At 52.5% G+C, this 22,192-nt stretch overlaps 1 protein-coding gene across 3 annotated transcripts in view; it reads left to right on the top strand.

Annotated features, from left to right (window-relative positions):
• Window positions 1-21,753, top strand: part of TASOR2 (transcription activation suppressor family member 2) — a 45,911-nt gene extending 24,158 nt beyond the window's left edge. For 2 of the 3 annotated variants that reach the window (XM_074869657.1, XM_074869659.1), the window contains 11 exons: window positions 2,854-3,648; window positions 5,542-5,778; window positions 7,505-8,432; window positions 9,523-10,048; window positions 11,433-14,981; window positions 15,828-15,953; window positions 16,501-16,654; window positions 17,971-18,076; window positions 20,173-20,354; window positions 20,757-20,871; window positions 21,036-21,753. In XM_074869657.1, the coding sequence (XP_074725758.1) occupies window positions 2,854-3,648; window positions 5,542-5,778; window positions 7,505-8,432; window positions 9,523-10,048; window positions 11,433-14,981; window positions 15,828-15,953; window positions 16,501-16,654; window positions 17,971-18,076; window positions 20,173-20,354; window positions 20,757-20,871; window positions 21,036-21,039 (6,722 nt within the window). In that variant the 3' untranslated portion in view covers window positions 21,040-21,753. Of the gene's footprint in view, window positions 1-2,853; window positions 3,649-5,541; window positions 5,779-7,504; window positions 8,433-9,522; window positions 10,049-11,432; window positions 14,982-15,827; window positions 15,954-16,500; window positions 16,655-17,970; window positions 18,077-20,172; window positions 20,355-20,756; window positions 20,876-21,035 lie in introns of those variants that run through there. The other variant, XM_074869658.1, reaches the window with a different exon arrangement.
• The last annotated feature ends 439 nt before the right edge of the window (window positions 21,754-22,192 follow it).

The following is a 22,192-nucleotide window of genomic DNA, read 5'->3' as shown; positions in this document are numbered from 1 at the left end:
CGTATGAAGTGGTCTTGTAAAATGGGTGAAGACATGACAGCAACTTGGCAACACAGCGTGCAAATGTCTTTGATGCCTGAATTCAGCCAACCTAACTTTAAGGACATGCTACTGGTCTTAGTGTGGCAACTCTTCTAGTTTCTTTTCTAGGTGTAGGAGAGAGACAGGCTCCTCCTGAGGCAAACTGAAGATCCCAAGTGCCAGGTCAAACCTGGGATCAGGTTGTTGCTGTGACGCCTGAAGCAAGGGCCTGAAGTTGGGTGAGCTGAAAGGAAAGAACGCCTGGAGAGTAGACTGGAGGTGGGAGCTGACCACTCAGATATTGAGATCTTGCTGACCAGCTCCTCAACAGGCAGAAAATACCCTCCAGAGCAGAGGAATCTATTGTGGCAACTGAGGCACGGACTCTCCATTGAAGTGCAGAAGGAAAATCCTTTATTATTAAAATGGTACATACTTGTGCTCTCGCTACCTTAGCTCTTACTTCATGATAAGCAAATCAGCAGCTAGATGGTCATCAACACTCTTATCCCACAAACAGTTCCATACCACACAGGCAGTCTCGGTGCTGCCATTTTCTTCACCACACTAGCACAGCCTGGTATCTCTCTTTGAAGGCCTGTTTCTCCTCCAAACCTTGCTGCTTCTCCAGGCCAGTGCAGAGTAGAGCTGACGCTTCTCCAAGCCAGCACAGGACAGAACTCCTGACTGGCTCACCAAGCAAAGTTCTTCTGGGCAGAGCTCTCCACCTTCACTTAGCTCCCCAAACAGAGCTCTCTGGCTGAGCTGCCTGGCCAATGTCAATTTGGCTCTTAAGTATTGAATCTCCCACAGCTGTGCAGGGCTGGCAGGCCAATGCCAACTTGCCTCTTAATCATTTACCAGTAACACATGATTTGACTCTTAACATATTGAATCTCCCACAGCTGCGCAGAGCTCACACTCCCACAAATCTATTCCTGAAAGGCTGACTGTGAGGGCTGTGTGTTGGGGGAGAGGAGAACAGGGCAAGGAGGTATTTAGCTTGAAGAGGGTAACTGTGGAAGAAGGTGGTGGAGACAGGAGAGGGCACCAGGAGTAAGGAACATCCCCGAGCAAAGATGGTGCAAGATGGCTGGTGGGAAGGTTTGGGGCTGCAGCAGACGTTGCCCGTGGCTGGTGTTGATGCTAAAGAGAAGGCAAAGCCTGGGCAGCCAGAGAGCAGCTGGTGGTGAAGCAAAGAGGCAGGGGAAGAGGATAACATTGAGTAAACGCTCAGTGTTGTTACGTGTTGTGATCTGAATGTTGATGGCTTCCAGATGTTTTCCCTCTGGTGCCAGCAGGACTCCTGCACATGCTGTCCCGTTCTGCCTCCGCAAGCGGTGTTGCCCCAGCCAGCCCTGACTGTCTCCTGGGTCCAAGACCTCTTGTCGCTGGGATTATAAACCCTTTTTGCTTTAGGGTTTCTCTTTTCTATGAAGATAAGCAGAGGGGTTTGGGCTTGAAAAGGGACAGTCACCGAAGATGGCAGGGGTGAGATGCAAAGAGAAGAGGAAGGTGAAGGACAGACACATTTGAAGTCACTCAGCTCAGACTCAAAGCATAAATAATGTTTCCCGTTTCGAAACAAGCAGCCTCTGAATCTGATCCCTTCCTGTCCAGACAGCCTTTGGGAGGAATGTAGGGCAGGCGTAACCAGCCTGCTGTGCAGACGTGCCGCAGCGTTCCCGAGCCAGCAGCGGAGGCAGACAGCTGGGAGCAGGCTCGTGGGGACGCCTGGGCTTGCCAGTAACAAGGACCAGCATTACCAGTGCAAGACCAGGCCAATAGATGAAGAAAATCTCACATCTGGGAGGGGAAGAGAAACGCCTTTGCCTGGCTGGGAAGAAATGTCGGATCATAACACGCAGATGGGCCAAGCCTGTGTGTGCAAAGCGCCAACGTCAGCCTGCTGGGTTGCAGCAGATGAAGCCGGATAAGTGTGACTTGTGCAGGAGCTCAGCCGAGAGGCTCTGCATATCACACCAGCTCTCCAGGCATTTCCAAACACCAAGAGGACACTGCTCTGCCAAGCAGAGCCTACTTCCATGGTGACACATGTGAGGGTGGGCACCCTCGAGCCTTGGGACTCACTGATCCCTGCTGGGAGCTAAACCCAAGGCTCTTACGATACTGTGCAGCGTACAGGGTAGGGCCTTGGTCCTGCTGGAAGCAGAAACACCAACTGTTTTCAGTAGGATCAGTCCTCCAGCTTTAGAAAATCACCCAGAGGTTCATGTTATTTATTGATACGGTCCCCAGATCTGCTTGAGAAAGTCTGTATACCCCCGTCCCACTCCAGTAGTGTCCTCATTTGAAGTGCATCCACCCAGGTAGAGATGGAGCTGCTGAAAGTTGCATCTGAACGGTGATCTGAAACACAAGTGATCTGAAAATGGTGCTAATCTAAACACCCTGCGTGGACAACCCTAAAGTTAAACAGGTTTAAAAAAACCAAAACAAAACCCATGTATTTTCAGAGCTTCAACTGTCTGAAATGTTGGATTTAGCAAGAATTGCTGGAGTGAAGGGACTTAGACCACTATGTGTGCGATCTCACCATGTAATTTCCTGCGGAATGGGGCTAGCTGATAAAACAGCAGTCTTTCATCTTAGTTTAATCCACTTTTGACTCCCATGTGCAATTCTTTTTTACTTTCAGCAGTTACAAACATCCATCAAACCAGGACGTTGCCCCTGGGGCTAGCTTTTTGTGGATAGGCTTCTGGGGCTTTTTCATAGCTTTCACGTTCTCTTCACATGTAACGGTGAGGTGATTGGGGGAATATAATCTTTTTTTAATATGAGTAAAATTCTATTATTTTCCTTTCGCAGCTGAAAAGCACGATCCAAAAGGTGATAGGGAAGATGGTGACGATAGTGACATCTCACTAAAAACAGCCTCAGTTTTGCCTGGGCTTCGCTATGCCTTACAGAAAGCCAGTTCTTCGAGGGGGGACGCAGTCAGTACCAGCATACGAATCAAACAGCACTTCCAGGAATACGCAAAGCTTGGTCAAAATACACAGCCCATCTCTGGCCAAAGCAGTGAAGTTCCCCTTTCCTCTGTCCTCTCACCAACTGATGATGAATGTGCTAATCCCTTCAAAAAAAACTCAGAGCAGTCCTTCTCCCAGCTGCAGCGTTATCTCTCCGATCCCAGCAGCTATACTCTGGAAATGTCAGCTGCCTTAGGATGTTTGGCTGGTGCTGTTCAGTCTCTTTGCTGTGATTCGGAGGCTGATTGTAAAGTGGATTTCTCTTCAGCTGCACCACCAGACCCTGTTCCTCCCAACACAGCAAGAAAAGTCAGAAGTGAAAACCCGGAGCCCACAGTGGGGCTGGACCAGAGCAATGAAGGGCCCACAAAAGACATCAACTCGGCGAGCAAGCTATGGGTGCAGCAGAGCGGGAGGAAATCCAGCCGAGCTGTTGTGACCAGGAAGAAATGGTCACCCCTCAAGATGCAAAAGCATCCTATGGGGGACAGTGGCAAAAACAGGAAAGCAACCAAGAAGAAGAAAATCAACATCTCTTTCTCTTTTCCTAAAAAGCCAGGGCTCAAGGCCAGTTCCAATGAGCCCATGCTTAAATTAGCCAATTTGCAGTTTCCACATAGAAGGAAAAGAGGTAAGTGCTATATAAATGGGGCTGATTTCTTCCTGCTTCACCGGGGTATCCAGCTGGGGTGCTCAGGGTTCTCTAGGAGCCATGTCCCCTCACCACCCCCCTGTGCACAGAGCAAGCAGACATCTCCTGAGAGCATCCACACAGGTTTGTGGTGATGTCTCCACAGTCTCTGGTTCAACCTGGGAATGACCCCAGGGCTGTGACGGGGGATTTCAGTGAAGGTGCCTGAAACCCGGTGCCGTAGTCCATGCTGGTGCTTTCCTTTGCTTACAGCGGACTGAGAGACAACACCAAATTGGGTGGGAGTGTTGATCTGCTTGAGGGTGGGGAGGCTCTGCAGAGAGATCTGGCCAGGCTGGAGCGATGGGCTCAGGCCAACTGGAGGAGTTTCACTAAGGCCAAATGCCGGGTTCTGCCCTTGGGCCACAACAACCCCCAGCAGTGCTACAGGCTTGGGGAGGAGTGGCTGGAGAGCTGCCAGTCAGAGAGGGACCTGGGGGGGGATTGACAATGAGCCAGCAATGTGCCCAGGTGGCCAAGAAGGCCAATAGCATCCTGGCTTGTATCAGCAATAGCGTGGCCAGCAGGGACAGGGAAGGGATCTTACCCCTGTGCTCAGCCCTGGTGAGGCCGCCCCTCGATGAGTGGGTTCAGTTTTGGGCCCCTCACTCTAAAAAGGCCATTGAATGACTCGAGCGTGTCCAGAGAAGGGCAATGGAGCTGGTGCAGGGTCTGGAGCACAGGTGTGATGGGGAGCGGCTTGAGGGAACTGGGGGGGTTTAGTCTGGAGAAGAGGAGGCTGAGGGGAGACCTCATGGCCCTCTACAACTCCCTGAAAGGAGGGTGCAGAGAGGGGGGATGAGTCTCTTGGGCCAAGGAACCAGCGCCAGGCCAAGAGGGAATGGCCTCAAGCTGTGCCAGGGCAGGGTCAGACTGGCTCTTCGGAAGGATTTCTTTGCAGAAGGGGTTGTTGGGCGTTGGAATGGGCTGCCCAGGGCAGGGGGGGAGTCCCCATCCCTGGAGGGGTTGAAGAGTCAGGTTGACCCAGCGCTGAGGGATCTGGTGGAGTTGGGAACGGTCAGGGTGAGGTTCATGGTTGGACTGGAGGATCTTCAAGGGCTTTTCCAACCTGGATGATTCTGTGATTTTGTGACTGTGCACAGGGCAATCAGACAAGTCCTGGTTATTGCATCCCTTGTCTGCAGACTGTCGATGGCTCAGGGAAGGAGCAGTTGCCAAAGCCGTGCTCGTTGCAGGCTGCCTGTGTAACCAGCTACCCTACATGGTCACATTGTGACCCCCTGAAAGTCAATTTTCTTGCTGTAGCCTTGAGGAAATGAGAAGTGTGAGATTGATCACACCCAGCTTACTCTGCTGAAAGCTGGTATCTGGCCTGAGCTGTTCATTTCAGGTGTCTCAGTGGCACAAATTGTCCTCTGAAGGCTCCTGTCTCACTGCTGAGGGTAGGCCAAGCCTGTCCTTTTGAGCCAGCCCAAGCCTCCACCTGATTTGTTATGATGCTCCAAGTGGGTTGAGATGAATCTCAGCCTTCCTAAGGTTGAGATAAGTACCCTCAGGTTGCAAGCGTGCCAGGTGGGAATTAGCGTGGCTTATCCTCCAAGAACACATATTCTAGGTCAGGAAAGCAGGCTTTTAATGAGCTTAAGGAGTGATGCTTAATTTTTAATAACTGCTTACAGATCACTTGCATCGGTAAGAAACCCCTTTGTAAGATCAGATGCATAAATCAAGTCACTGAAGTGTACTCTGCTGCTGCCAATCACTTCTAAAGCAGTCCTTCCACATTCCTTAACTGGATATTTTGCAATTACTCCTTTCTAATATGAATATGCCTCAAACCAAAAGAAACGCTTTCCCTTTTCCCTGTCCCAGGTGCAGAGGTCCTGTCTGCAGAATTTGTGCAAAAAACACAGTCTGAGCCTGTTCTGAAGGAAACCTCAGCTCCCGACGATCCTAGCTTGGAAACAAAGAGACCAAAGACACTGAAGACCCCAGTCATGAAAAAGGTTCCTGTCGCTGAAACCATCACGAAGCCACTGAAGTGTAAGATGCAAAAAAGTGTGGCTAACAACCCATCAAAACCTCAAGCCAAAAAGCAAGCAGAAAGTGGTAAGAGTGCTGTTTCTTGTGGAAATCTTTCCTTTAAAAGCTGAGCCGTGAAACACCACGGTTGGGTCACCATTGGCCTTACAACATTTAGTGCTGAGGGTCAGATTTGGGGTCTGAGTGCTGCTGCCCCGCAGCCCGTGGGCACCCAGTTATGTGTAGTAGCATAAAACACAAAGGTGATCGTGAAAATCACAGTTACAGAATGTACAAACCACATGGGGTCTCTTCTGAGTCTTCCTGAGCTTTCAGTTTGCATCCTCAGCAGACTGCTCGGATGGTTTAAAAAGCTTGATTTTTAGCTGCTGAGCTCGGAAACCGCGTTGAGGACAGAGCGTTATAACCTCTGCTCGTAGCCAGCGTCTGCCTAGATTTTTAGTCCATTACGTTGTAAATCCGGTCATTTTAAAAATGTTGAATTGTCACAGCCTTTGCAGACAGACTGCAGCAGATTTAAGAGGCAGCATGGACAGCCCCTGGGTGTAGCATTTGCAGGTGCTGGCCGGGAGTCTGCTGTTAAACTGAGAACCAGTATTACAGTGCCAAAATAAATGATGGAACAGGAGAGTCATTTTCTGTTAATTTGTCATGTTTCCTCACACTCGTGTTTTGATGTCCTCTTTCAGATCTGCCTCTGGTCCTTCTTTTCCCCCTTCCTGGGGGAGGTGGAGGCTCTGAAGACTGGTTTAGCCACCTCAGCTCGGTTTATCTGTTCTTCTTGATCTTTTTTTTTTGCCACGTGTTCCTGAAACGTGGCACTTTTCATCAGCCTGTGTGTGTCAAACACCGCCCCTTGTTGCCCTTGTCACATGGGGGTTCCTGGAGCGGATCTGGCCGGTGCTCTCACACAGGCAGGGTGTCAGATGGGTCCTGCTGAATGCCAGGATCTGCCAAAAATGCAAAATAAGAGTGTTTAGCAGTAAGAAATACTTAATTTATATGCCTTACTATGCAGTTCTCAAGGAAATTAAATGTAACACGTAGGACTTTAGCACAGATGTGATTTAATAAGGTTTTACTTAAAGAGAGATTTTTGTGCTGGGTTTTAGTAGAAGGCATTAACCTTGTTTAATGACTTCATACTGTTTTTACGAACATGGGCCTTGAGCCATGTGAGGGGCATTTTTAATGCTGAAAACTAAATGAACACTTATCTGCTGTGCTCTGGCTGCCTTTGGGAGCCCCCAGGTTTCTGTGTGTGCTCCGAGTTGTAGCTGAAGGGCAGGTTTTGCTCTTGAGAGGGTGTGCAGTGGGAAGCATGAGGGCATGGGTGGTTTTTCTCTGTTTTAGAGATTTGGGGGTTTTTTGGAACTGTGGATTATTGAAAGCATAGGACAGGGTTTATCTGTGAAGATTGCAAATACTCAAACTAGAAGAAAATTTAAAGCAAAATAAAAAGGATTAAGGGAACACCTAAAATATCTCAGGTTGTATTTAAGTGGCCAAACTGCTCTGTGCACAGAGGCCAAGAGAGAGTTTGGTCACTTTGGATCCAGTACCTTTTATTTCTGAGAATAAACCCCCCTTCCTGAAGTCACTTAGATTCACAACTCTGGATTGGTTTGTAGTAGCCATGGCCTACATGACCATGGAGATGATTTTTTTTTTTTTAAGTGTTCAAATTCCACATTGGAGAGACATTGCCAAACTGAAAGCCTGCTTTGAACCCCTTCTCGAGGCAGAGCTGTGCAGCCTTTGTTTATTCTCTGACTTTGTTTTCCTCACGCAGAGTGGAAGGAGCCATTCTCTGTCCTCCCAAGCGAAGTTTCTAGCCAGTGCCACGGAACGGATAGCCAAATGAGTGAGACTCACCCAGGCGGGGTTGCTGATCTTGGTTTCGATCTGAAGGAGAACGACTACAAGTCCCACGCCTTGAACTTGCTGGCTGATCTGGCTCTGGGTTCTTGTATTCCTTCGTTTATCCCCAGGGACAGCAGGGTGATCGCTGCGTCCTGCAGCTCCTCCAGCAACTCTGCGAAGGAGCAGCAGAGTCATCACAAACACAAATCCTTGCGGGTTGCTTCCGACCACGAATACCACCGGGTAGACAAGCTCGCCAAGGGAGCCACCTCTACTAGCAAAGCATCACCAAACCAGAAGCTCCCTCCTGATGAAAAAACAGACTTAAATGACTTGGTCTCTATTTCCAGGGAGAAAAACCCTGGGATTTTCAGCAAGAAGAACAGTGTCAGCCCCAGCCCTGCAAAACCCTGTGCATTGTCCCCAACAAAGACTCAAGAAGCTGCCGAGGTAAACAAGCACTGCTTCATCTCCGCCGAGCACTCCTACGCCTCACAGATGCCTGAACACTCCAAGAAACACATGTATCACAGAGGTGCCCCCTACCCTGGCCTAGTACCCTTCAGAAACGGAACCAGGAACCCCCAATCAGGACTCCTGATGGGGAAAGTCCTGCCTTTCCGCCACCAGCAGAACAGTACCCATCTGCAGCGGGCCTTCCAGGCCTTGGCCATGGGGCGCAGGAGCAGCCTGCTCTCCCCCAGGCAGAAGGAAGATTTCACCAAGTCCCACACAGTGAACATCCGCGGCAAGTCCATGAAGGTGACGTGCCACTGGGAGGCAGAGTATCTCTTCAATCTGGACAGCAGGTACACCAACGATGCCCTGGAGAAAACCGTCATCCGCGCCCTGCATGGGTAAGTCAGGCTGGAAGGCTGTCTGCCTCTTGCTGGACATCTGAGATGCTTTTGGAAGGGGCTTTGCTCTTTTTCGTTTTGCTTTGCATGATAATTGCCTTTTTCCCCATGTTCAGATGCCCAGTTTTACTATGTTAAAGCCGGTGTGTCTTCCCTGTGGAGAAGGACTTGTGGATACTGGTGGGTGACAAACTGGACATGAGCCAGCAATGTGCATGGCCAGCCCAGAAAGCCACCCATGTGCTGGGCTGCACCCAGAGCAGTGTGGGCAGCAGGGCGATGGGGGGGATTCTCCCCCTCTGCTCCGCTCTCATGAGACCCCCCTGCAGTGCTGGGTCCAGCTCTGGGGGCACCAACAGCAGAAGGACACGGACCTGCTCGAGCGGGGCCAGAGGAGGCCACGAAGATGCTCAGGGGGCTGGAGCACCCCCCTGTGAGGACAGGCTGAGAGAGTTGGGGGGTTCAGCTGGAGAAGAGAAGGCTCCGGGGAGACCTTAGAGTGGCCTCCCAGGACTGAAAGGGGCTACAGGAAAGGGGGGAGGGACTCTTGATCAGGGGTGTAGGGATAGGACCAGGGGGAACGGTTTTAAACTGAAAGAGGGGAGATTTAGATGAGATCTAAGGAAGAAATTGTTCCCTGTGAGGGTGGTGAGGCCCTGGCACAGGTTGCCCAGAGAAGCTGTGGCTGCCCCCTCCCTGGAAGGGTTCAAGGCCAGGTTGGACGGGGCTTTGGGCAACCTGGGCTAGTGGAAGGTGTCCCTGGCATCTTCCCCAATGGCAGGGGGAGATAGGACTAGATGGTCTTTAAAGGTCCCTCCCAACCCAAACCATTCTATGATTCCCTTGGCTCTGCAGCTAGAATTGGTACCTAGAGCCATGAACCGACATCCTCCTTGGCTGTGAGTTTCTTTTTTTTTTTTTTTTTTCAGCAAGCTGGAAATCACGTCAAGTGATCTGTGTCTGCAGCTGGGCATTTGCAGCTGCCTGGCACTGGGGCTCAGCACTGTGGGGAACCAGGAGCTGAGTTACCTTGTGCTAGTCAACTGGAGGGAGGATGAAGATATTTCAGGCTGTTTGCTTTCCCTTCCAGGCCCTGGGACCCTGATCTGCCCCACGACATGGAAGATGTGAAGCTGATATTTCATATGTGGATGGCTCTCTTCTACAGCAAACCCAGCAAGCTCCTGAGCAACATGAGGAAGGTGGTGCAGCACAGCAACCCCAAGAAGTACGTCTCAATACACAGCACTGGGGACTTCCTCGAGCTGAGTGATGATGGTGAGGATTGGTTTGAGTTGGAGACGTGCCCTGCAGACTCTTGGTCAGACCCTGACCAGACTCCCAGCAGCTCTCTGGATCGCAGCACACATTGCCAGGGAGTTTTCCACCCAGAGGAGAGCCCTGCAGACTCTCAGACTGATGCTGATGGGAGTCCTGGTGTTGTCTATAGTACGGTATCGTCCTCTTCAGGGGAGCTGTCCTGTGGGGAGGAGGAGCCTTCCTCCACAAGCTGTCCTGAGAGCCTTTCCCACACTGATGAGAGCCTGGCTGTGAAAGACAAGCAGCTGGCAGTCATTCCTGCGGATCGTGTGCGTGATGTCTCGACCATCACTGCGGTAAGAGCTTGGAGTTTGGGGGATAAGAGTCTACAAGGCACACAACGCTTTTTGCACTTATAGGAGTAGGATATTTTGAGAGGAGTGGAGCAGACATGCTTGTGGGCTCTCTCTCAGTGGGGGTCCCCAAAGCAGGACAGAGGAATGTCCCCCAGAATTTAGCTGCCCCAAGTGACTGCCACACAGATGTGCTCAGAGTCACCATAAAAAAGCAGCTTTCAGGCCTCAGTCTGGGTTTGGATATCCTCTTGGACTGAGCTGGAATCCCCAGGCTCTGGCTCAAGCCCTGTCCAAGGGAGCAGGGTCTCCACTTGGGTGCTCTCCAAGGGGGAGGAATCCCAAAGAACTAGAGCAATTAAAGTCTGGAGCTTGGCATCTCTTCCTGGTTTCAGCTGCAAGCTGTGTGAGCTCGGATTAGGTCTCAGAGCTGCGCTTAACTGAGGGAAGAGAGGAACCACAAACACCCCAGACCAGGACTCAAAAGCCTGCCTGTCTCCTGTGGGAAGCTGCCTTTGCCTGCCCGCAGTCGCAGCAGTCCAGACGTGTCAGGGGACACGGCGCAGCCTCTCCTCCGCTCGTTTGGGAGAGCTGAGGTTTGCTGGCTTGGAGAGATTTCCCCCACACAGATGGCAGTGCCGTGCTTTTGCAACATTTCCCTCGGCCTTCTGGTGAAGTTAGTTAATATTCCATTCTGGGTAGGGTTTTTAAAATTAATTTTTACAGTTTCTATGGTCTGCAGATGGTCAGGAGCAGAGGTACTTGGGTAAATACAAAACATGGGTGTCTGCTGACATTTTTCAAGCCTGAATTCTTGAACTAAAATAATTCCTCTCAAACTTCCCCTCTAGACAAACAGGCAGCTACCATAGGGCTGCAACTGTTTTGCATGAAGAAAAAAATATCCCAGTGTTTTATACCACCTGGGCTCGGTGCTGTGGAGCAGGCAGAAGTGTTCTGGGGGGAAATGTGGGGTCACTGTCCGTAGTCTCCATATAGCTTGCTTGGACAGATAAACTCAGGAGAGATAAGAGGATGCTGCTTGCACATATTACTTCTGGGCACTGGCTGATGACCCCTGCACAATTTGGTCTATTTTTAAGCCATTTCATGGTGTAAAGAAGATAGAAAGTTTCAAAACTTTTCCCTGGCTGTCTGTGGGACTCTGCTTGCCGGCTGCAATGGGGATGGTAGTGGCTCACGTGGGGTCAGGATTCAACCTGGACTTATTTTATGAGACAAACTCAAATGAATGTCCTCAGGTGCTGTTGGAGTGGTTGTACTCGCAAAGTTTGAGCATTTAAAATATCCATGTCCTCCTGCGCAGGTGTCTCGGATCCTGTATTTGCCTCCCTTGAAGATTAACCTCTGAATTGTGTTGTTTCAGGAGGAGCTGCCCAGGGAGGGACTGTCGGACGCTACGATGGCCCCCAGCCCTTCCGTTGAGCTCGGCGATGCCAGCAAGCCCCGAGCTGCACTGGGCAGGGAAAACCTGTGCAGCCAAACCCCAAATTCCAGTACATCTCCCTGGAGCGATGCACTGAGTGCGCTGGGTGGACGCAGAGAGCAGGAGAAGAGCGGGTGGGCAGCAGGGTCAGCGGGTGGCCCTGGCCCTCCTGAGGATGGGAAGAGCATGAGAGACGCTGGGCACTGTATGGAAGTTGTGGATGGCAGCTGGGCCACCAGCGATGGACCACAACGTGCCTGTGATTCGATGTCCTTAGAAGCGAGTCCCAAAAGTGCAAAGCCTAATGGAGCCGGTGGGGAAGGCAGGGAATCACAACACCCCTTCAGACATCCAAAAAAAGAGGAGGAAGAGGTGGAGGAGGGGAAAAAAGAGAAAGAGGACTCTGAATATGAAAGCACAGTCCTGCGGCCTGTTGGTATAGAATTTTCTGAAGGTGGTGATGCCGACACGGAGCATGAACGCAGTGAGCAGAAGCGAGTGAATTTCATATGTCTGAAGCACTTTGGCGTTCCCAGAGAGGGCCCTGTGCCCAGCCCTACTGCTGTAACATCCCCCCGCCCAGTGCTGTCAGATGGGACTGGAACTGGCCCTCAGGGGCTTCCTGGTGAGGTGGCACCAAGCCTGGCCACACTGCAAGAGCCCTGGGAGGCTCTGGCCACCTCAGGTGCAGAGACAGACAGTGTTGGTTTGGCCAGTCCAGCCGATGTGGGTTCACCCCATGACAGCGAGTTGATGCTGCCGTTACCATCTGCTCCCAGCCTTGTCTGTGGGGTGCAGCCAGACAGCATCACAGGCGACTTGGGACCTGCTGGAGAGACACTCGGGGATGGCTTAGAGCAGAAAGACGACGATCGTGCGCCCTCTGCAGAAAAGCAGGCGCCTGCTGGGAGCAAAACTGGCAGCACAGCTCACCTCGAGTCACTGTGTACCCAGGGACTGTCGCTAACTTTGTTGCCTGACTCCAGCTCTGTCTTCCTCATGTCTCTGGATGAAACAACAGATCCTGGGGCTGCTCCAGAGGACCGGGAGGCCACGGCAAGCATCCAGTCTCCATCACAGAGCGGCTTGGGAGGGAGCAGCTGCCTTTCCCAAAGGTGTGGAGGCGACGTTTGTGCTGACCTTGCTTTGCTGAGCACTGATGAATCAAACCCAGAAGGGAACAAGGTTTTGGTAGAAGAACAGCGTAGCGGCCCTTCTGCCAACTACCCAGGTGTGCTGGATGAGTCCTTGGGAGAAGGTGATGGCCGGGGCTTTATCTTTGACTCTACAGCCTTAGCAGGTGACTCTGAAGCTGAGTTGAGTGGTGATGTGTGCCTCGGGAGCGACAAAACAAACACAGTGATGGTGGCTAACGCACTGCAGGAGCCAGAGACCTCTCTTCATCACCTCCTGGAATCAGAGCCCTCCTCCTCGGTGAGAGAGGGGATGTCTGCCACGAAAGAGCCCCCCAGGCAGCAGCAAAGGTCTGCAAACGGCCTGTCCTCACCTGCCTGTGGAGGCTCAGCTCCTGCTTCTCCCCCTGAGCAGGACCCTCTCCCCCGTGGCGAAGACACAGACCCCCACCACCACTCGTTGAAGCAAAGCAAGCAGGGGCCAGTCCTGTGCCAACATGGGAAGCCCTGCAAGCAGGCAGCTGCTGCAGAAGTGAGTGTGGCTGCTGAGAGCCCAGGCAGCTCCTTAAAGACCAGATATGCAGAAGAGGTGAAAAAAGACACGGGTCTGTGCCGTGCAGAGCCAGCGGAGAGCTCCCCTGTGGCTGTGCTCGTGCCAGGTAACCCGAGCTCGCTGCCTCTTTCTCCTCCACACAACCACAAGGCAGGTCTGCGCAGCATCGAGCCAGACTCGGTCCTCACCGTGCACCCCAAAACGTGCTCCCCCAGCGTGAACTTGGCTCTGGATGGTGCCCCAAGGTCCTACTGCGTGGGACAGCTGCCACCAGGCACCTGCTCCAGGTGTACCAGTCCTGAGGAACAAGCAGCAGACGGGGTGGGGAGCTATGAGAAGGAACCCATCATGCAGGAAGGTTCAGAAGGAGGAAGCAGCAGCCCTCTCGCCAGTCCTGCATCTTTTTCAGCGGGGGAGTTGCTCGTATCACTGTGCAAGCCCCACTCTGTGTGCAACCATGGTGAGGCCAAGGCATCCGACGCGTTTGCTGATCTGCACGGTGCTGGCATGGAGGTGGGAGAGGGAGAAATCCCCGCTCTCCCCTTCCCAACGTGGCCGTTACACACGCACGGGAGGCTCGATGGAGAAAGCCTGGAGCTTAGCAACGCTGAGGATCTTTCAGACGTGCTCCCGAGAGCAAAGCAGCTCCCCAGCAAAGACAGACACATGGGCTTGACCTCTGAAGATCTGTTTGAGACTTTCTCCAGCGACTCAAACCAGGAATATTTTGGGGGGACTTCACGGTCCCTGCTTACAGCCGGGGGTTCCTACAGCACGAGATCCAGGGATGCTGCAGGCACAAGGACTAACTGCGACTCCTCCTCCGCGAGCTCAGTGCACGTGGAGGGGTGCAGTGAGGATTGGGGCTCGGTGGGCTGCTCATGGGCTGAGCCGGGCTGGCCCATTGGCCCAAGGGAAACCAGCGGCGGGCACGTTCCACTGTACGTCAATATTAGGGACAGCCAGGGGGTCGCCAGGGTCTACCAGAACTTCTTGGTCACCAAAAAGTGCCAGGAGAGGATGGGAAATTCGCAGCCTTCCAAGGGGCACAGCCACTGTGCTGGGCAGTCTCATTTGTTAAGGTCACTGATGGGGACTTGGAGGGGTTTTGAGGAAATCACACAGCACACTTTGGACATGGAATGTCTCCGTTTCCATTATAAGCTAAAACAAATCCTAAGGAATGGGAAACCACCCTTTTCTACCTCCAAAAGCATCTTTCCACAAGACTTTTCTCCCCAGGTGATGTCTGAGACATTGCTTGTGCGAGAAACTCCTGACCTGCTCTCCCTGCGGAGCAGGAGCCCTTTGCAGGTGACGATCCTGCCCTCAGACCCACGGCCGAGCGGGCTCAGCCAGCACCGGCGAAGCAGCTGGTGTGGGGACCCGTGTAGCTCATGGCAGGACACACTCTGCAACGAGAGGAGCAGGGCCCAGACCACGAGCCAGGGCCGCATGGCTCCCTTCCACCTCAGCCAGCTCAAGTACAAAAATAAGCTAAAGGACTTGCAGGGGGACATCGCCGTCATCCTCGACAAGTATGCCGAGTTGAACAGGGTGATGTTGAGCAGGGCTGACGCGGGGAGCCGGGGCGCAGGGCCGGTGCCGGCAGATGGGGAGGCTGCGAGCGAGCGGACGCGTGCGTCCCTCCCGGGGAGGATGGCCGCCTTCGAGGAGATGATCGCGGAGCTGTGCAGCACGCTGCGTTTCCGCCTGCACAGCGTGGCTGAGGAGGCCTGCGGCCCCGCCGGCATGTTCTACCTGGTGGAGACGGGCAAGGACCCTTTCTTTGCAAGAGTGAAGGTAACAGCCGGTCCCGCCAACCTGGACGGGGACGGGTGGCCCTGGGGTGAGAGCTGAGGGCAGCAGGAGCCAGCGCAGGGCAAGCTTGCTCAACCCAACATGGGTGGCATTTGGTTTCCTTAAGCCAGGAGCCACCTCTTGCCATTTCATCTTGGCTCCCACCAGCAGAAATTAGAATCATAGAATCATTTTGGTTGGAAAAGGCCTTTAAGACCATCAAATCCAACCATTAAGCCAACACTGCCAAGCCCACCACTAACCCATGTCCCTCAGCGCCACGTCTGTGCGTCTTTTAAATACCTCTAAGGATGGTAACTCCACCCCTTCCCTGGGCAGCCTGTTCCAGTGCTTGACAACCCTTTCAATGAATAAATTTTCCCTAATATCCAATCTAAACCTCCCCTGGTGCAACTTGAGGCCGTTTCTTCTTGTCCTATCACTTGAACATCCCCCAGGCCAAAACAGATCATGCAGGAGCAGCCCAAACTCAACCCCCACAAAGTGGCTTTTGCTTGAGCTCTTGGTGATGGGTTGGAAGCTTGGGGAGGATGATTGCATGGGAGGATTCGCTGCTCTGAAATAGCAAAGAAGCCCAATGCATGGTATGGTGAGATGCTCAAGGGGGTTTTCTCAAAGGTTTTTGCCAATAAAGGTAAATGGCTGCTTCCTCCATCGCTGGCTGGAGCCCCAGCCTGGAGCACACAGTGCCTTTGGCAACCGGACACTGTAGGGTGCCCTTGACACCTGGTTGGGGTCGTTGTCTCGTTCCTCTGTCCTCGTCCCCAGGCACGTGTGTGCTGGGAAGGTATTCTCCATACAAACCTCCTTACACGATTTGTGTTTCAGACCTTGCTGAAGACAGACGGCCGCGTGGAGATCGAACCTCTGAGCTTCTGTGAAGCGGAACGCCTGGACGCTGACCGGCTGCTCGTCGTCATCAGGAACGAGGACATTTCCTCACACATCCACAATGTAAGGCCTGAGTCTGTCCTTTTTTTTTGTTCTACCAGCACTATTTTTTAATATCAGGATCTGTTTTAAAGGGGTTTTTTAATTTTACGCTATATATAGCTGCAGATTTAATTGTCAGTCTCTGCAGATACACTGTTCTCTCCACTGAAAGAACAGTGCTTCACGAAGAGCTGTTAAAAACAAATAGTTCAAAAACATGAAGCCTGTCAGTTCTGCTTTCCGTCTGTCTCCCATTTTTAATCACTAAATAATGTGAGTAGCCCAGCTCAAAGGCGTCAGGCTGGGCTTATCTTGTGTAAAGCAGCAGTTTAGCCAGGCTTTGGCTCGTGGGCTGCAGTGAATAGTGCAGCAGACTTGAGCTACCTGTAGCTCCCTGTATCACCATCCATGGCTTTGGGGTTGGTCTGTAGAGACACGAGTGTTGGGGTGATGCAGATGAGGACAGGATGGGCTCCCCAGCTCTCCTGGGAACGGGTGTGAGCTGTGGAGAGGTGGAAATGCTGTTGAAACACAGCTGTGTGTGCAAAAGTATGTCTGCCCTGAGCAGGTCCCGTGCTTGCTGAAGCTAAAGCACTCTCCGAATGTGGTGTTCGCCGGAGTGGACAGCCCCGAAGATATAACAGGTCGCACATACCAGGAGCTGTTTCATACCGGTGGCTTCGTGGTGTCGGACAGCGAGGTGTTGGAAACGGTAACACTGGGTGAGTCTCGCTGCGGCCTCTCGCTTGGATGCAAGCATGCCGTGTCGGCTCCCGGCCTTGTCCACTGGTTTGCTGACACCTTCTGAAAAGTTGCTGTCAGTGTCCTCTGCTCCTGCTTTAGGAGTGGCAATTCTTGCCCTCTGGTTGACACCTCAGACCCCATCCGGATTGTGGGTCCAGGTCAGGGCTCCCAAAACCATCTAAATACAGCGAGGATGACCAAGATGACCTGGGGGGGTTGATTGCCAGCCGGCTGAGCAGGAGCCAGCAGTGTGCCCAGGTGGCCAAGAAGGCCAATGGCATCCTGGCTTGTATCAGCACTAGTGTGGCCAACAGGGACAGGGAAGGGATCTCACCCCTGTGCTTGGCACTGGTGAGGCCGCCCCTCGATGAGTGGGTTCAGTTTTGGGCCCCTCCCTCCAAAAAGGCCATTGAATGACTCGAGCGTGTCCAGAGAAGGGCAACGGAGCTGGTGCAGGGTCTGGAGCACAGGTGTGATGGGGAGCGGCTGAGGGAACTGGGGGGGTTTAGTGTGGAGAAGAGGAGGCTGAGGGGAGACCTCCTGGCCCTCTCCAACTCCCTGAAAGGAGGGTGCAGAGAGGGGGGATGAGTCTCTTGAGCCAAGGAACCAGCGGCAGGCCAAGAAGGAATGGCCTCAAGCTGCGCCAGGGCAGGGTCAGACTGGCTCTTCGGAAGGATTTCTTTGCAGAAGGGGTTGTTGGGCGTTGGAATGGGCTGCCCAGGGCAGGGGGGGAGTCCCCATCCCTGGAGGGGTTGAAGAGTCGGGTTGACCCAGTGCTGAGGGATCTGGTGGAGTTGGGAACGGTCAGGGTGAGGTTCATGGTTGGACTGGAGGAGCTTCAAGGTCTTTTCCAACTGAGGTGATTCTGGGATTCTGTGAAGATGATCAGGGGCTGGAGCAGGAGTTGTACAAGGATGTTCAGCCTAGAGAAGGGAGAGCAAAGGGGAGACCTTGGTGCTTTCTTCAGCCCCATTAGGAAGGGGCAGAGGAAACTGATCCACACTCCTCCTGCAGATGCGTCGTGATGGGACAAGAGGTGACGGGGACAAGTTGCACTTATCCTTTTAGATATTGGGGGGAAAAAAATCACAGCAAATGTGTTCAAACGCCAGTACAGGATTCCAGTTTCACAACCCAGGTTGTGAGTCTCCAGCCTTGGAGATATTCAAACCTCACTTAGACAAAGCCCTGAGCAACCTCAGGTGGCCCAACTTTGAGCCAGGCTTGGGCCAGAGACCCCCCCCAGACACCCCTTCCGCCCTCGGTCACCGTCTGGCACTTGCTGTCTCCCCAGGCCAACTGAAAGAGGTGGTGAAGGTGCTGGAGAAACTGAACAGAAGCGGGAGGTGGAAGTGGCTCCTTCACTACAAGGAGAGCAAGAAGCTCAGAGAAGACATCAGGTAACGGCTCTGCGGTGGCACCCGTGTCACCCCTGCTGTCCTCAACGCACCCGCGTGGTGGAGTGGGGTGTCCAGTCAGTGCAGGGACACGGGGCAAGTTAGGTGCCTCTGGTTGGGTGTTGGCCTCTTACAACACAAGTTTGAAGAGTTTTGTTTAAATAAGAACTTCCCTTACCGGTGAGAGACCATGTGCCTCAAGTCTGGAATTGCTGGAATTGCTAGAGCTAGCATTGCTAGAGCTAGCAAATAAAGTGCGATAGATTTTTTTTTTTTTTTTTTTTTTTTTTTAATACCTATATGAGATGGAGCAGCAGGACGTGGGACCTGGAGAGGATCAGATGGCCTGAAACGTTGTGTCTTGCACGTGATCCTGGATGAGGCAGAGCTCTGGCAGCTGCTTCTTGCACCCCGCTGTATCTCCATAAGGCAGTTCCCCCCTCTCTTTGGCAGAGACGCCATTTGTGAGCATTACAGCCTGCAAGGGGCTTCAGAAAAGGCACAAATTTAATTTGAGGAGCTGCACATTCCGAAAGCTGCCTCTGCAAAGTGAGCTCCCTCCCCACCAGCTCACCCCAGCTCCTGCACACACCCCCGCCCTTAGCTTTGGGGTACCTTCCTGGGCTTCTCTCTGCCCTGTTGTCTCTTTGCTGTTTCTTTTTCTGTCGCATCACATGTGGGATTTGGGGGAGTGATGAGGAGCTCTGAGCTTGTAACGTGGAGAGGAACCGGGGTGTCATGGGGAGTGTGTAAAATCAAACCCTGGTGGGAAAAGCAGAACTACTTCTGTTGCTATTTGCTACTTACTGTAGGTTATTTGCAACAACATGTATTTAAATGATGCAATTTGAAAAAGAGAAGTAAGACAGTGAATACTATCCACTGAAATGTCCTACTTTTATCACATTTCCACTCAGAGAGGGAGGTTTTTATGGGGCAGGCTGCCTTTGTTAGTGCCAGATTACAGGCCAGAAAGGACAGCTTTCTAGTAACGACCTGCGAACAAAGAGGAAACTGGTTGATTCTCTCTGAGCAGAAAATGCTACACCAAATGGGGAGAAATCTCACATCCTCACCACGCTCAGCCTTTATCTGCGGTGATAGCACAAAGTAATTGTTCTGAAGACCTGGTTTTCAGTCCTCAAGCGGCGAGGTGTTGCAGAAGCTCAGGGTTGGGTGTTTCATCATAGTCTGTGAGACAAGGGCTCAACCTCATCAGCGGACGCCGCTGTGGAGCACCTTGTGCTCCATCGCTGGCCCTCACGTAGCATCCTGTGATGTCAGTGTGGTGGGAGCATGAGCCCCTGTGTCGTGGTTTAAACTCAGATGACAACTGAGCCCCACACAGCTGCTCGCTCACTTCCCGCCCCAGGGGGATAGGGGAGAGAATTGGAAGGGTAAAAGTGAGAAAACTTGTGGCTTGAGATCAAAACAGTTTGATAGGTAAAGCAAAAGCAAAGCAAAACAAGGGATTCATTCCCCACTTCCCATGGGCAGGCGGGCGCTCAGCCATCTCCAGGACATCAGGGCTCCATCACGCGTAACGGCGACTTGGGAAGACAAACGCCATCACTCTGAACGTCCCCCCCTTTCCTTCTTTTTCCCCCAGTTCTACAGGCTGAGCGTGACGCCGTATGGGCTGGGACATCCCTTGGGTCAGTTGGGGTCAGCTGTCCCGGCTGTGCCCCCTCCCAACTCCTTGTGCACCCCCAGCCACTCGCTGGTGGGGTGGGGTGAGGAGCAGAAAAGGCCTTAGCCCTGTGTAAGAGCTGCTCAGTGATAACTAAAACATCCCTGTGTTATCCACACTGTTTCTAGCACAAATCCAAACCACAGCCCCATACCAGCTAAATTAAGTCTTCCCCCAGCCAGAACCAGTACGCCCAGTCTGTCGGAGCTGCCTGGGAGCTGTTTTCCTGCTGCGTGCGTACAGTGACGCTTCTGCCATCTCCGTTTAGTGCTGGGTAGCAAGTGCAAAAGCCCCCACGAGGCTGGAAGAACCACAGACGGGGGAAAGGCAGGTCCTGTCGTACCCGGGGAGGGGAGAGAGGTAGTGGGGGGAAGCCCCTCACCGTTTCATCTTTCCCCTCTCCCAACAGGGTGGACACTAACGCCCACAAGAAGCATTTGATCCTCAAATCGGGCCAAGGAGCTGATCTCATCGAGGTGCTGCACTACCATGCCTGCGACGCCGGGGGGTCCCCTAAAGCCGAGTACGTCAGGTGCTTGTTGAACCTGCAGGTTCAGCACGTCAGCGCCAGGTTCGCTGTGTATCTCACAGGTACGGCCGGGCTCTGGGCTGGTGTCCTCAACCCCCCCAAAAGCACCGTCTTGGATTAGCCTGGGAGGCGGTGAAGGAAGGACCAGAAACACCCCATTTTCCCTCCCATTTCTGCTAGAATCACTTATGTGAGGTGTGGGTCAGGTGCAAGCTGATTCATTTCAGCAAAAGGCAAAATGAATAAATTTTTAGCCATCTGCTAAATTCTGGCAGTTTTGCGAGCTTGTGGATGGCTTTAGGTCACCCCCTTAATTCTGACCTTGCTGTTTGCCAAGCGGCACTATCAATCTGCTCGCATTTGCAAAACAGTAACTGCAGTGGGATTTGGGGATATTTTCTGTAGGTTGCAGAACAAATTCCTTTTTGCTTGTTGGACTTACGGTGCCGCTCCTTCCTTTGCAGAAGAGCCCAGCATCAGCAGGGAGGTCCTTGAAAGCAAAGGAATCCTCGTGGCCAACGTCAACACGTTCCTTGAGACGATGCAGAAAGCGGCTGCTCCCTTTCGAAGAAGCTACTGGTAAGTGGGGAGTTTGGAATCTACCCCTTCCCCCCCAAAAAAATAAAAGAAAGGCCAGGAGCAGCTCTTGGCTTGTCTGCGGGGAAGCTCTGCAAGGAGCTGGCGCTGCCCGGAGCAGGGAGGGGAGCGGAGCAGTAACCTGGGGCCACCTCTCTGTGTTGCAGGTGATGAAGCGAAGCCGTGGCGCGGCTCCTCCCCGGAGCCCTGGTTTGGGCCTCCTGGGCCTCTGCAGGCCACAGCCCCGACAGCCTGGTGGGTTTTGGGTGCTGCACCCCAGGAGCTGGGTGTGGAGAAGCGGCAGGGGAAGGTTGACTCTAGTTCTGTATATAGAAATAATTTAAAGATGGCTAACGCAATTCCTCGCGGGGGTTTACTCCCTGCCCTCAAGTTGCATATAGGACAGAGATTATTTTAACGTTACACGGTTTTAAATTATTGGAGTGTTTTCAAGTGAGTAGTGCAGCTGACATTGGAAGAAATAGGAAAATAAAAAAGCTGTTTACTTGAAGTTTAGGAGCGATGCAAGTCCATGGTAATAAAGGCACTTTCCAGGTGGCTGTTGCTGTACCTACAGTACACAGGCCGCGGGGCGGGGGTATGTTTTCAGCCTGCGGCAGTCGCTCTGCACTACATTTCAAGTCGCCCCTGTTGCCTCTTGTACCATTTCACTGCTCGAGTGCATTCCAGCACCTGGAAGTAGCCAGAAAACAGGATGCAGGAACAAAAAAAAAAAAAAAAAAAAGTCTTATTTATGGCAGCTCTGACAAAGACGCTCCCAGAGAAATGCCGCATTAACGACCTTTGTAAGATACCCAACCTCTTCATGTGGAGGACAGGGTTGTCCTCTTTGTTGTTTTTTTTTAATAAAAGAATGCAAGAACATTATGTACAGGATGTTTTTGTATAGAGTTAGATTAATAAAACCTAAAAACTTCGGTTTCCCACACCGCCGCTCTCTGGAGAGGGGTTTCCCATTCAGCCCCCAGCTTCTCCCCTCAGCAGGGGTGGAAGATGGCGGCTTTCCCAGCTCGCCCGTAGATCAGAACTCAGCTTTGCTCTGTGTTAAGCCCGACTTCGAAGCCCACACAGGAAGGAAAGAGAGAGGAAGGTGGGCTCAGGGAGACGCAGGACTGCAGGCTCAGCCCCCTCCTCCTTCCCCATGGGAGAGACACACCAAGAGCCAGAGGAATAATGGGGTAACGGAAGTGTTGAGGGGAACGGGCTCGTTTTCCACGTGTATTAGGATCCATCTTGCCTCTGAAAAGGCTCAGCTTAACGTCGAGCACTGAAGCAGCTCAGGAGAGGAACCGCAAGGCGAGGG

This window comes from Strix uralensis, chromosome 5 (assembly GCF_047716275.1).
Source record: "Strix uralensis isolate ZFMK-TIS-50842 chromosome 5, bStrUra1, whole genome shotgun sequence".
In the NCBI taxonomy this organism is placed as follows: domain Eukaryota; kingdom Metazoa; phylum Chordata; class Aves; order Strigiformes; family Strigidae; genus Strix; species Strix uralensis.
Note: the sequence above shows the minus strand (reverse complement) of the source record. Positions and strands in the feature narration are given on the sequence as shown.